The 13,022-nt window shown below is 42.2% G+C and overlaps 2 protein-coding genes across 7 annotated transcripts in view; one reads left to right on the top strand and one right to left on the bottom strand.

The window, feature by feature from the left end:
• The window catches only part of ESYT3 (extended synaptotagmin 3), a 56,023-nt gene extending 43,378 nt beyond the window's left edge, over positions 1-12,645 (top strand). Inside the window, exons 17-23 of the mRNA XM_053247612.1 lie at positions 377-526; positions 2,322-2,788; positions 3,498-3,596; positions 4,126-4,257; positions 5,990-6,095; positions 10,156-10,205; positions 11,100-12,645. Of these exons, the coding sequence (XP_053103587.1) occupies positions 377-526; positions 2,322-2,788; positions 3,498-3,596; positions 4,126-4,257; positions 5,990-6,095; positions 10,156-10,205; positions 11,100-11,136 (1,041 nt within the window). The 3' untranslated portion in view covers positions 11,137-12,645. The remainder of the gene's footprint in view (positions 1-376; positions 527-2,321; positions 2,789-3,497; positions 3,597-4,125; positions 4,258-5,989; positions 6,096-10,155; positions 10,206-11,099) is intronic.
• A 117-nt stretch (positions 12,646-12,762) lies between these two features.
• The window catches only part of CEP70 (centrosomal protein 70), a 28,160-nt gene continuing 27,900 nt past the window's right edge, over positions 12,763-13,022 (bottom strand). For all 6 annotated transcript variants that reach the window (XR_008306485.1, XM_053247648.1, XM_053247682.1 and 3 more), the window contains one exon: positions 12,763-12,925. Coding sequence is in view for 5 of the 6 variants with exons in the window: in XM_053247648.1 (XP_053103623.1) it covers positions 12,864-12,925 (62 nt within the window). In the remaining variant the exon portion in view is untranslated. The remainder of the gene's footprint in view (positions 12,926-13,022) is intronic.

Genomic DNA, 13,022 nt, shown 5'->3' with positions numbered 1-13,022 from the left:
ATGAGCAAAGAGGCAAATACTGATAGGCCATTTCCCATTAAGATTGATTGATTAACTGCCATCAAGTTGGTGTTGAGTCTTAGCAACCGCATAGATAGATTATCTCCAGGATGATCTCTCTTCAACTTGGCCCTTAAGGTCTCTCAGTGGTGCATTCATTGCTGTCGTAATCGAGTCCATCCACCTTGCTGCTTTGCAAGGTTCCCATTAAGAACCTAATAGAAAATAGTGTGTGTTCTGTCAGTGCTGAGCTACAGAAATTGTATTTAATGCATAATCTGGAGATTAAAAGTTTAGCATTGTTGAAATAACTTACCATGCCTGTCTCAAGTGACTTCTTTTCTTTTCTTTTCTTTTTGAAACTCTGTTGCTCTAGATCAAAGATAAGGACCGAGATAATGCCCTAGGAACGTTAGTGTTTTCTCTTGCACACTTGCTAAAGAATCCTCAGATGACACTTGAACAAAACTTTCAACTGGATCATTCTGGCTCAGACAGCAGTATTAAGATGAAAGTTGTGTTGAGAGTAAGTTTGGGGGTGTGTGTGTCCCTCTTTCTGTACTTGCTGTAAACACTTATTTTGCATTCCTGAAACTAATTGTCTTCTGTAGTTACTGTCGGGGATTGATTTCATTACATCCCAAGAAGTAAGACACCATGATTGCTGAAAGTTATACTGATAATGATTAATCTGTGTGAAATATCTCCAGGGCATGATGAGTCCAACTGTTGTAACCAAACTTATTTCATATAAGGATTTGTACTCTTCATTCCACATGGATGTGAATGTGTGATATCTTGTGATGCATTTAATCTCTTGATCGCTCTGTGAGAGATATCTATTTGGTAATATAAGTGGAGTATTTGTCCATCTGTACAATGGCATGCTAGAAGAAGCCGTGACAGTAACTCTTCAGTTGGTTCTGACAGCAGCCTGTTCTTAACCTGAGGGTGGTGGTTTTACATGCAAGTAATAATTCTGAATAAGCAGGCTTTTTAGAATGGCTTTATTAAATGTGAAAACAGAGAAGCAACTTGAATTCAAGTGTCTACTAACTTATTAGCTTATATAGTGGGGTGAGCTTTTTTCTAAGTACATACATGTAAGAATATACATATAGAATCCTTGTGCATTGAACATAGTTTATAACCTCTTATTTGTTTTTGTAGCCATTCATATGTTAAGATATGCAAGTAGCAAAAAGTGTGCTAAAACCATTCTGAGTCCACACTGATCAGCATGGTTAGGTAGTTACGTTTTACTATAGAGCTCTAGATTCTGGTCTCATTAGTGTTCAGTTCTTCCTCTTTTAGGTGTCATTCTTAATAATAGAACAGAAGTTAGTATTTATTATCCAACAGTATGGTGGGTGGTGGTGGCTTGGATAACGAGGCTTGGTGCGGGAGTACTTGGGAAGCACAGTAATAAGAAAAGGATGGAACCTTGTTCTTTCTTAGGTGTCCTTTGCACAGGAGACATTCTCTAAGGCCAAATTAATATTGTTCAGAGCTGTCCTCCACAAAATGTGTAGCCTAAATTCCTGACTGCAAGTCAGTAAGTCTTACAGCCAAGGAAGGTGTTGGAAAGTTACCGTGTCGCATAACTGGCTCAACTGGTGGATGCATTTCAAACAAGGTGAATCGTCGTTAACAGCTTGAGAACTTCTTATCTTGATAGACTATGGGTGGGACAAGAACACTCTTATTCCGGCTGTTCCAGAAATAATTTAGGAACAATAAGAGCACAGATAGCTTGCGGGCATTGGAGCCATAGTATTTTATAAGAATGGTCTCAAATGCATGTGCATTACCAATATATGATTTGCAGTATTCTCCAAGAAAATAGTAACTGGGGAATCTGCTTGAGAGCCAATAATACTTGACACCCCTGAGTCCAGCTCTTCTCACTTATGTACTCGGTGGCCTTTATGTGAATGTTGGTTTTTTCCTTCATATCTAATACAGGAATAATGGCTGTTTCCACAGACTTGTATTAAGATAAATGAGAATTGTGGCAATAATAATTAGTCATGACCCTAATTTTCCAGACTTCTGAATGGCAAGTCAGCTAACACAAAGTTCTGCACTGGGGACACAGCATTTCTTTACATTTTCTTTAGAGGAAACTTCTCTGTATATAGCTCATGCATTTTTAAAAAACCACTTTGTAACAGTAGATAACCTATATTTCCTTGGCTTGTTCAATATCTCTTAATGGTGGGTATGATCATGTTGGAGGTATCTGTTGCTGAGTCTTTTTATCCCTCATCTTTTTACCTCTCTTCTTTTTCTTTTTTCTTTTTTCTTTTTTTTGCTTTTAGGCTTTGGGCATAGAGGAACCTGATCCAGAAAGTATCTATACTGGGGTTAATGCCTTGAAGCAAGTCCCTATCCCTGCCACAGAGCAAGCTGGAAACCAAGGCAAGACGCAGCTGCCACCTCCACCTCCCCGACCACCTCCACCGAAAGTCATGGTGTCCAAAGCACCCCGAGAGAACAGAGACTTGGGCATACCTGAATCTAAAGGTGACGGACAGGACAGTAATGCTGACCTGAATGCAAAAGAGAATTTGACTGGACCTATTGTGACGGAGACAGTTGCTGGAATTAACGAGCAAGCAGGCACGGGTGGCTTGGACCCCAAATCCTTGACTCTTCCACAAACCATTCCAGCAGCCCCCACATTACCAGCCCTGCAGAGACTCCAGGTTGCCCCCAGCATTATGTCTCTGGGCTCCATAGCCTCTACAAACTTTGATGTAACTTGCAGCAATCTAGACCTCACTAAGTAAGTCTCTCTCTCTCTCTCTCTCTCTCTCTCTCTCTCTCTCTCTCTCTCTCTCTCTCTCTGTGAATTTTTGTCTAGCCTGAGCAAGCTGTATTTTTCAGTTCTACATACCCGCGGTGACTTTGCTTCAGTCCTGCTTAGAGCTACTACCCTTTTAAAGCAAACATTACCACAAATGCTTACCATTCATGCCTGTAAAAATGAGCATGATTAACTCTGTAAGCTAGGATAGGGCGTTTGTGTGTAAAAGGTGATGCTGCTTTTATAGTTCTGAGAACCTCATTAAAAACTAGATAAGGTTTCCGTGCAGGACTCTGTACCAAGTCAAACATCTTTAGTGCTTGCATACTATCCCCCGCCCCGCCAAGGTCTACATCTGGAAGAGAGCAATACTGTTGCACTACAAAACATTGCACAAAGTTTTATTAGGCCTCACATGTAGTTCATGAATACAAAGGATAGCTATTTAGACAACATGCACATATTCGTATAGAAATAAAAGCACCTCTCCGGAGTCATTGCAGCTGGCCCATTGCCTGCTGGGATGCTAGACCTTTTAAAGCTAATTTCCCTTGTACTCTATAAGCAAAGTTGGCTTATCTTCTGCAGCAGGCGGGATACTATTCGTCAACGGAGCTTGGCTATGTAGTATGAATTTAGCTGCTGGTGACACGAACCTACAAAAATAACAATTCAATTGTGTTTGCAGTGGGACGCTTCCTGCTGGAATGCCCATGGGAGAAATTCACCTCACTGTGCGCTATGCTTCCCTAAGGCAGTCTCTCATTGTGTTGATCAATGGCTGCAGGTAATGTTTTGATGGAATGATTTCTGCTCACCTTCTATGACACCTACACAAGTGTTTGTCTGCTGTAACAGAGCAATGTTGTTTTGCATAAGTATATGGACGTCACATTTTTATCTCAGTCTTCCTCTAAGAAGCCAAGGCTGGTGAACAGGGCTGAGAGAGTGACTGGCCCAAACTCACCCATGAGCTTCATGTATGAATGGGTATTTGAACTCGCATCTTCCTGGTCCTTGTCATAATCAAGCCTGCAACATCATCTGGCTAATCATATTCCCAAACCCCACCTCTTACCTGCATTTCAGGTGTGCCAACTATCCAAACTGCAGGAGGGGTTATCCCTCCCTCAACTTGGCAGCAAGCCCTAATGGAGGTTGCACAATTACACTGATGGGCAGAGCCAGATAGTGCATACTGCAAACCTAACTCCATATGGGAAAGTGTTGTTTTCTTTAATCGGTTAGTCAGTCCTGCTGACTAACACACACCTTGTTAGATGGTTATATGGTGTCCTCTTCTTGTGTCCCAAAAGAAACTTAATGCCATGCTCTCAGCAAGGGGCACACCCCTATGTCCGCATCTACTTGCTCCCAGACAAAAGATGGGTAACCCGAAGGAGGACTACTGTCAAGAAAAGAACTCTGAATCCCCACTTCGATGAAAAGTAAGTCAATCCTGTAAGAATGTTCATCTTCTAAATGGGTTAGAACAGGAGTTCCCAACCTGTGGTCCTCCAGGGGTTGTTGAACTACAACTCTCACCATCCCCAGGTACAATTTATTGTGGCTGGGGGGTGATGGGAGTTCAGCAACATCGGAGGACCACAGGTTGGGAACCACTGGGTTAGAACTACATGTTGCACCTACTAGACACAGAGATGCCAGTCAGGGATGTGCAATCTCACTCCAGCGTTGCACTACAAAACTGCAAGATCTGAACTGAGTTTAAACTACAGCTTGCTAGAAGAACTGTATAGGTTTGACTGTTCGGGGTCGAACCAAACCACCCCCCGTTCAGCCTGACCCCACACACACACACACACACACACACACACACACACACACACACACACACACACACCCCGTGGAGGGCTTGCAAGTGTGTTTTTGTTTTATTTTTAAAACAACTTAGCTCCTCCAGGGGAGTTCTCCAAGGCAACATGTGGGGTGGGGTTCCACAGAGGTTCCCCCACCCCCCACCAGCCTCCCTTATTTCAGAAAACTGGTCCAGTTAGAGTTCAGTTTGGACTTGAACCTGACGGGACCAGCTGGTTCCATGCACACTTCTGCTGTATGCTACAGAGAGAGGGAGTGTTGAAGCATTATCTAAGAGATGAGCTGGGATACTAGGTCTTTGGGTTTTCTCCCTCCACATTCAAAACTTCTGCTGGTGTAATATACATGTTCTGGCATAAAATCTGTAGTTGTGTTATCATAAATAACAACAATTAACCTCCATATTTTATGCCTGCACATGTGATGAGGAGTAGCATGTATACAAAATCCATGGACCTTGCCTTTAAATATGTACTACTCAGACAATGATCTTATGGTCTTGACAGTACAGCAAGGCTGCTCTGTTTCGTGAAAAGTAGAGTCAGGAGCTCTACATGGTTGTGTTGTCTCAGCTTTCCTCTTCTGAGAAAATGTTTGCCTTCATGATTTGAGGAAAGCTTAATGGGCAAGTATTTCTCAAGGCGGAGAAAAATTAGTGATTTGTACTCTTGAGGCTTCATCACAAACCTGGCAAAGACACCAGGCAGACTGCGGGGTGGCTAGGCTTCTGCATATATTGACGGGGTCCAAATCCACCCTTGGCATTGCTCTCTGGGCTGTTACATAGGAGCAGCCTTGCTGGATCGGGCTCAAAGCTTAGGCAGCCCAGCATCCTGTGTTTCCCACAATGGCCATGATGCAGTGCCTTCTCACCAGGGGAGGGACCTCCTGGCTGGAAGCAACACTGCAACCTCTGTGGTGGACTGATCTTTCTGTTTGCACTGGGTGGCAGGGTAGATCAGAGAGAAAGAGAGCGAGAGCATTGACCATAACACCAAACATTCTCTCACTGTCTTCAAGTTCCCAGTTGCTGGTGGAAAGCAAAAGAATAGAGACAGCAGCAGTCCCTTCCCAACTCTCTGTGAAGCACAGAGGACACTGTTGGATTGCTCTCAGATTTTTTTTTATATTGGACATGCAGTATTGAAAGATCATGCTCCCCATGTTTGTGGAGAATTGGATAAGTGAAGGGTCTTGGAAGTTAGAATTATACCAACTGTAGATTGTCTTGCATAACTCACTGATCCTATATTTCTGATTACTATTTTTGTACAGCTTCTTAACCTCTTGCCATGTGTGTTCAAAGTATTCAGCGTGTACTTTCTTGTATCCATGCTTTAGGTTTGAATTTTTTGAAACTTTGGAAGGAGTTAAGAAACGAGCCTTGGACATTGCAGTGAAACACAGAAGGCGCTTTATTTCACATGAAAGAAAAGAACTTGGAAAGGTAAGGTGGTACTGCTCAATGGGTAGACGCATCTTTTTGAAGTGGTCACTCATTCTAAGCAGGGGATCCCTATTCAACCCTGCATAGTGCAGGGTTGCTGGTGAATCTCTTTTGGTTTCAAATTATGCACCTCTTTGATGCAGAGAACCATTTTAGCCTACTTTCTAGTAGGTTTATGAGATCTGGCTGTGTGTGTGTGTGTGTGTGTGTGTCTGTCTGTCTGTCCCCCCGCCCTCCCATCAACTTTACAACGCCTGGACCAATATGAACCAAATTGGGTACAGTTGTAGGGACACTTCAACAGTGTTGTGGTGATGTCATCCACCCCGATTCAAGATTGCAGAGGCGTAAACTTTTGAGGTGCAATTGGGTAACTTGTGAACTGCCTAACTAATTTGAGCCAAATTTGCTCCAGCTGTAGGGGCATATAGGGAAACCTCAATGGCATAGTTTGTGATGATGTCAACTGCCCCAATCCAAGATTCTTGAGGCGCAAATGCACTAACTTGAGGAATGTCTAACTGATTTGGACCAAATTTAGTACAGTTGTAGTGAGGGACACCTCAATGGTGTAGTTTATAATGAAGTTATCCACCCTGATTCAAGACAGTGGGGTGCAAGAGATCTACCTTGTAGACCTCAATTTAACCAAATTTAGTCCAGTTGTAGAGACAGAGAAAGGAAAGGAAGACTGATTAGTTCTTACTAGAACTTGTTTTCCTTCCAAAAAAAACCCTCTTGTTTAAAAAGAAGCAAACTGCTTCGAACTTTCTGTTGAATAATGGTATTATAAATACATTAAAGCTACAGCATGAGAAAATGAGCTAGTGAAATTGGCAACACATTTAACAGAATGTGAGTGTTGCACTCTTGCCACAGATATCACCTTTCCCACAGCCCTCTTCTTTGAGCTGTTCTACTGGTCTGCAACACAAATAACAGTTCACTGCTATATTCCAAACTCAGCTGATATGGAACAGCCTATGTGAGAGAAGGGGGAAGGATGTGTGGCAGGAAAACTGGAGTTCTAATCAACATTTCCTCAGTGTTAGTATGACTGTAGCTCAGTGGTCATAACAAACAGATATGATGCAGCTCAGTGGTAGCGTACATGCTCACACACAAAAGGTCCCAGGTTCTATTCCTAACATCTCCAGGTAGGGCTGGGAAAGACCAACCTTAGAGCCGCTGCCGTTCTAGTGTAGACAGTACTGATCTGGATGGACCAATGGTCTGACTGTGTACATAAGAAGCTGTTCTATACAATGTTCATAATTTGACATATAACTTAGCTGCAGTTCTGTCCCTTGTAATGGAATGTTGGAACTCTCCTGATAGGTTCGTTCGCTACAGCAGAATAGAGTGTATCCAGATACAGGCTGCTCCCCACACTTGCTTCTGAGAACCAAACAGAATTCAAGCTTGAGCACACATAAAAGGGGGCCTTGCTCAGGAGTACTGAAAACTCTTTGAAAACAGCTTGTAGGATGGAATGTGAGAGGCCCACCTCTTTAGACAATTCTCCTTCTTCCTTGTTGGAAGGGGAGACATCAGGATCAAAATAATTTATTTATGTATTTGATTTGTATACCACCCTTCCAAAATGGCTCAGGGCGGTTTACAGCAAGATAAAAACAATTAAAACAAATTAATTAAAATCAAACTATTAAAACACAATAAAACCAATTAAGCAGCTAAAACCCCTGGAAATCAGGCTAACAATATAAAACAATGTAAAACAGTTACTCATTTAAAACCCTGGAAGGCCAGGCCAAACAGATAGGTGTTAAAATAATGGCTTAATAGGGAGACTGGGGAAACCTGGGAAATGGCTGGCTTCTGCATCTGGCTCTAGAAAGCAGTAATAAGCGAGGAGGGGACCCCTTCCCCCAGTGCATGATAGGGTCAGCCTGATCTAACATGCTGGAGGAGTGAGATGGCCCCCTATGTCTTTTTCTATGGGGAAGGGAGGAGTAACCCTGGTTATCTGAAACTTTACTATTCCCAGGTGTTTGAGGAGGAGACTGTCAATTAGAATTCTAGCATAAATGGGCCCACTGTGTGCTATGTGGAACGTGTGTCCTCTGTGGTAAACTGGGACGTGAGGCCTTGCAAGTCTTTCTGAACTTCCTCTGCCACCATTTTCCTTAACCAGTCACTCGTTAAGGATGGGTTCTAGGAGTGTGGAATTCAATTTGGGTGGAATTGGGGCAATTGGCAGACTTGCCATCAAAACAGAGAGCCTGATTCGGGGTTGAAGTGAATCACTCCCCCGCTAGCTTGAACCGATTGCTGGGGAAATGGGCCTCAAAATGACATTTTCCAGGGAGAGGTGGTCTACCGATAGTGGGCAGACTAGCCCCTCAGCTCCTGACAATGCGTCTGCCCATTTCAGAGGACTGGGTAGGCAGATGCACTAAGTCAGGAGCAGAGGGGCTGGTCTGCCAACGGAGGCCAATCAGCAGACTAACTCTCCCCAGAAAAAGAGTGTCATTTTGAGGCCAGTTCTCCCAGCAAAACAGGCCTCAAAAAGCACCTTCCTCCGGCATACATTTGACAATATCTATTTATTTAGTACATTTGTATACTACCCCAAGCTCATGTCTCTGGGCAGTTTACAGCAAACGTAAGGCAAATTAAAACATTACCAGTTTAAAAGTACATTTAAAGTTAGAAAGTGTGGGTGAACAAATGCATCTTGAGTCCTTTTAAAAGCTGCCAGCCAAGGAGGCTCCTATTTCAAGAGAGAGTGCATTCCAAAGCCTCAGAATGGCAACAGAGAGCCCATCCCTAAATAGCCACCAAACAAGCTTTCTGTTTGCACAACAGAGAAGCTGGTGCCAACTTCAGATGGATCTCTCTGGATGATCTCAATGGGCAGCAGGGCTCATGGTGAAGAAGTTCTCAAATACCATGGGCATAAGCTGTTTAAGACTTTATATAGGTTATAACCAGCACTTTGTATCTTGCCTGGAAACCAGTGTAGTTCTTTCAATACAGATGGACCACACTATCCATGGGGGTTCCATTCCCACAGATAATGAATCAGTAGTAAATAGGATCATGGGGGTTAGATTCCTAGACTTCAAAAATATTGTTTAAACACAAAAGTGCCCTACCATGTTCCACAGGCCTTCTGCAGTCTGATACCCACCCAAGCCCCTGCAAAAAATTGTGGAGGTTTGAAACAAATGGCAGCCAGAAACTACTTCCGAGGCCATTTCCAACTTCCCCCAACCTGCAAATACACAAGGTTAACCCTTATTCCCACCCCATTTTGACCACACATGCTGAGGTCAGGTGTCAATTAAGACTGTGGATGTGCAAATCCATGGATAGTGAGGTTCTCTTGTATACACTCTGAGGGGATGTAACCCCATCCAGAACAAGCAGGTCAAATTCTATTTCCAACCGTGCACAATAAGTACCAAATTCTATTTCCAACTGTGCACAATAAGTACCTCCATCATATTTGAATTCATTCTCAATTTATCCCTCATCCAGCCCATTGCTGCCTCCTAGCAAGCATTTAGGAAGGTTATGCCTTTTCCTGATGAAGCTGGCATGGAGAAATAAATGTGGGTGTCTCCAGTATATTAACACCCTGCACCAAATCTCCTGATGCTTTCCCAGCAGTTTCATGTAGATATTAAAGCATTGGAGACAGTATAGAGCAGGATCTCCCTTTGTATAGGCGAAAATTAAGAGGCAGTTATCTATTCCTATCTATTACACAATATGTGGGAGAATGTGGGAGGCATGAACACACTAGTTACAAGAGGACAACTGTGGCTAGCTACCCTGCTCTTGAAGGGAGGGCTGGAACTGGGGGTAAAGGGGGGCTCTTCCCTCTATATGGAAGCTAAGGCCTTCTCACAGGGAGAAGCAACCTGTATCCATATGCAGTCCTCCACTATAGGAGAATAATCTGTTTTGACCTTTTCCTCAAATAGCACAGCTATAAATTCTGACCATGGTAATCAAAATTATAGTACTTGCTGTAGAATCAAAACTTTCTGATTTTGTTAAGTGCCTTTAATTCTGCTTCTTCTTTTAAAAGGTGCTGATTGACTTGTCAAAGGAGGACTTAGTTAAGGGCTTCTCACAATGGTATGTTTAAAATTTGCAACATACAAAAGGCAGATGTAAAGCTATGTAACAGAGGGTTCTGTTGACATGTCAAGCCACAACCTCATGTAATGAGGACAGTACAGAGGAGCAGTGTTCCCTGTATCAGGGATAGATACCCAGATGTTGACTACAACTCCCATAATCCCTTGCCAAAGGCCATTACAGCTGGGATTGCTGGGAGTTCTAGTCAACATCTGGGAATCTGTTACAGGGAATACTGCAGAGGAGATTTATAATGTAGCCCAGGCAGAACAGAGCCCCATCACACTTCAGCTTTTCTACCTATAGTGTTCGGTTTACCCTAAAAGATGGCTTGACTAATTTAAGACAATGGATATTCCTTTAACCTCTTACTGCAGCTGGGCTGCTAGCACCATTTGAGAAATTCCGTTAATACCCACTGGTAGAAACCCTCCTTTTCCAGTTGGGTTTAATGCCCTTTGGTTTTAAGAATTATTACAAAGCTGTACTACAGAAAATAGTAATACTTCAAGCTTTTACTTTTACCAACATACCTCAAATGCTTTCCTTTTAAAATGTATGGTATTTGGCTGTACCTTTACATTATTCCATCTTGAATTACTTGCTGCCAAGCAGATAAAATTAAATAAGTCCCATTGCCCTGATATTGCAGTGTTAATATGTCCATAAACCAAACTGCTTTTGTAAGAATCCAGCCTATGGGCATAGGAAAGATTTGGGAAATGCACTCGTATATTGTAAATTAATTTTCCACTTTAAGCATGTGGTCATCTAGTCTTAGATTTTCAAGAGGAACAAAGCAGCAAGCATTAAGCCAAATACTTAATGACAACTTAGACACATGCTTCAACTCTCTTCTAAATCCAGTATCCTTATTTTTCCTCTTTATAGGTATCAACTGACAGTAAATGGACAACCCCAAAGCTGAGTCTTGCTCCTGCCTTAATCAAATGTACATATGTATATTTTGAACTCTTCAGGACTTATAGAACAAGTTTGTCACTTTTTATATATTTGTCACATTGTTAAATTATTTGAGAAGCCTGCTGTAAAATATTTATCTTTTCCTGTTTTGGCAATAACCCAGGATGAGTCCCATTGTTTTTAAACATGAACTTCCATATTTATTAACCTCTTCATATACTTTTTGAGCGATGACTAGTGGAGGAATTATCTCCAGGTTTTAGTACTATTCTCGTGTACTACTTAAGAGGAAGTAGTGTATTTCCAAAAGAGTACTTACCACAACAGGTGTGACTAGGCATATTGTGATGCAAAGAACTCAGGAATTTTCTGTATGATCGTCTGTATACATATTATCTCAAAGATGAGCATGCCCCTAATAGTTAGTGAAACAACTTTCAACTTCTCCAATGTGTAGATACATAGGCAGGCTGGTGGTGCGCTCTCCCAGTTGCATCCTTTTCTCACCACATTGAATCCTGCTGTGAGGGGTCCCTGACTACTTAGGATCAATGTTTCAGCTGAACCAAGGAGCTACACTAGGCAGAGCTGGCTGAAAACCTGATACACATGCAGCCCTCTGAATCTCAACTGTTGCCTTAAGATTCACAGCCAATGCACTTTCTAAAGCAACTTTTTAGAATGTTTGTCAGAGAGAATATGTAGTTTTTGTAACAGTGTGTTGTAAACTATAGCTATAAGCACCCACTTCTGTTTCAGGGAATACACAATCTAATAAAGGAAATCAACAGGACTACTGTACACTGTTTTGACTGACTAGGGTGCCAAATCTCTGCAAAGGTAGGGGAGCCAGTAGAAGGGCCTGCCTGTAGAGATTTATAAACCTGAATGGATAGAGGGTTCTGGGGGATTTTCCTGCCAATATGGCTGGTGATTCCATCAAGGCCCTTCTTGCATTCTGGAGAGGGGACTGTCTGCCATAGTCTGCCTTATCTCCTTGTAGCAGGATTACTGGAACATCCTCTACAGCTGAAGACCATCTGGAAACTTCAGTTGGTACAAAATGATCCCCAACTGGTGGCAGGTGGTCCAAGCATTATAGCAGCTGCATTGGCTGCCAGTTCATCTTAAGTGCAATTCAGTTTCTTTTAAAATCCTACAGGGCTTGAGGCAAAAGTACTTTAAGGACCACCATCTTCCACAGGAATCTGCCCATCATTCATGATTGTTTAGGGAGGCTACCTTGCATGTCCCATCACCTTCTGAGGTTAGATTGATGGTGAAGTGTGAGCAGGCTTCAGTGGCTATCTTTTCTGTGGAAGTCTTGCGAAAATGGCTTGTGGCTTTTAAACAAATAGAAAACGTGGTTATTCTAGCAGGCAGTTGCAAGGGTCCCTTGAATCTGTTTCCATGTGTGTTCTCATTGTACATAGAGTTATGATGATCTTTAACTTGCTGACTCTTTTGTTATTTTACTAGAAAGTAGGGGAAATAAATGATTCATTAAACTGTGTGGAATGCTGGCTGTTATGTTAGGCTTGTCAGTTGGATCATACTCTTCCCAGCAGTGAACTCTACTTTGAAAGTATTTGCCCTTAAGCTGTTAAGTGAATTCCAAACAAAACTAAGACCAAGTTAAGATACTTTAATCAGAATATTCTAGAACTATACATAAAAGGAGGTAGAAAAATATTTGATATTCTCATCCAACTGTATACATGGTCTACATCATTACTGGGTTTTCAGTTTCAGCTTCTGCACAGCAGGTAATATATCAGTCAAATATCTGACCTCTGAAACAAGAGTTAATAGTATAATTTATTATGCCTTTCAAACTTGTCAACTATTCTCAGGGCTTTTCTAGACAGTGGTGACATGAAAATTTATTTC

The sequence above is a fragment of the Hemicordylus capensis genome, chromosome 1, assembly GCF_027244095.1.
Source record: "Hemicordylus capensis ecotype Gifberg chromosome 1, rHemCap1.1.pri, whole genome shotgun sequence".
Lineage (NCBI taxonomy): Eukaryota > Metazoa > Chordata > Lepidosauria > Squamata > Cordylidae > Hemicordylus > Hemicordylus capensis.
Note: the sequence above shows the minus strand (reverse complement) of the source record. Positions and strands in the feature narration are given on the sequence as shown.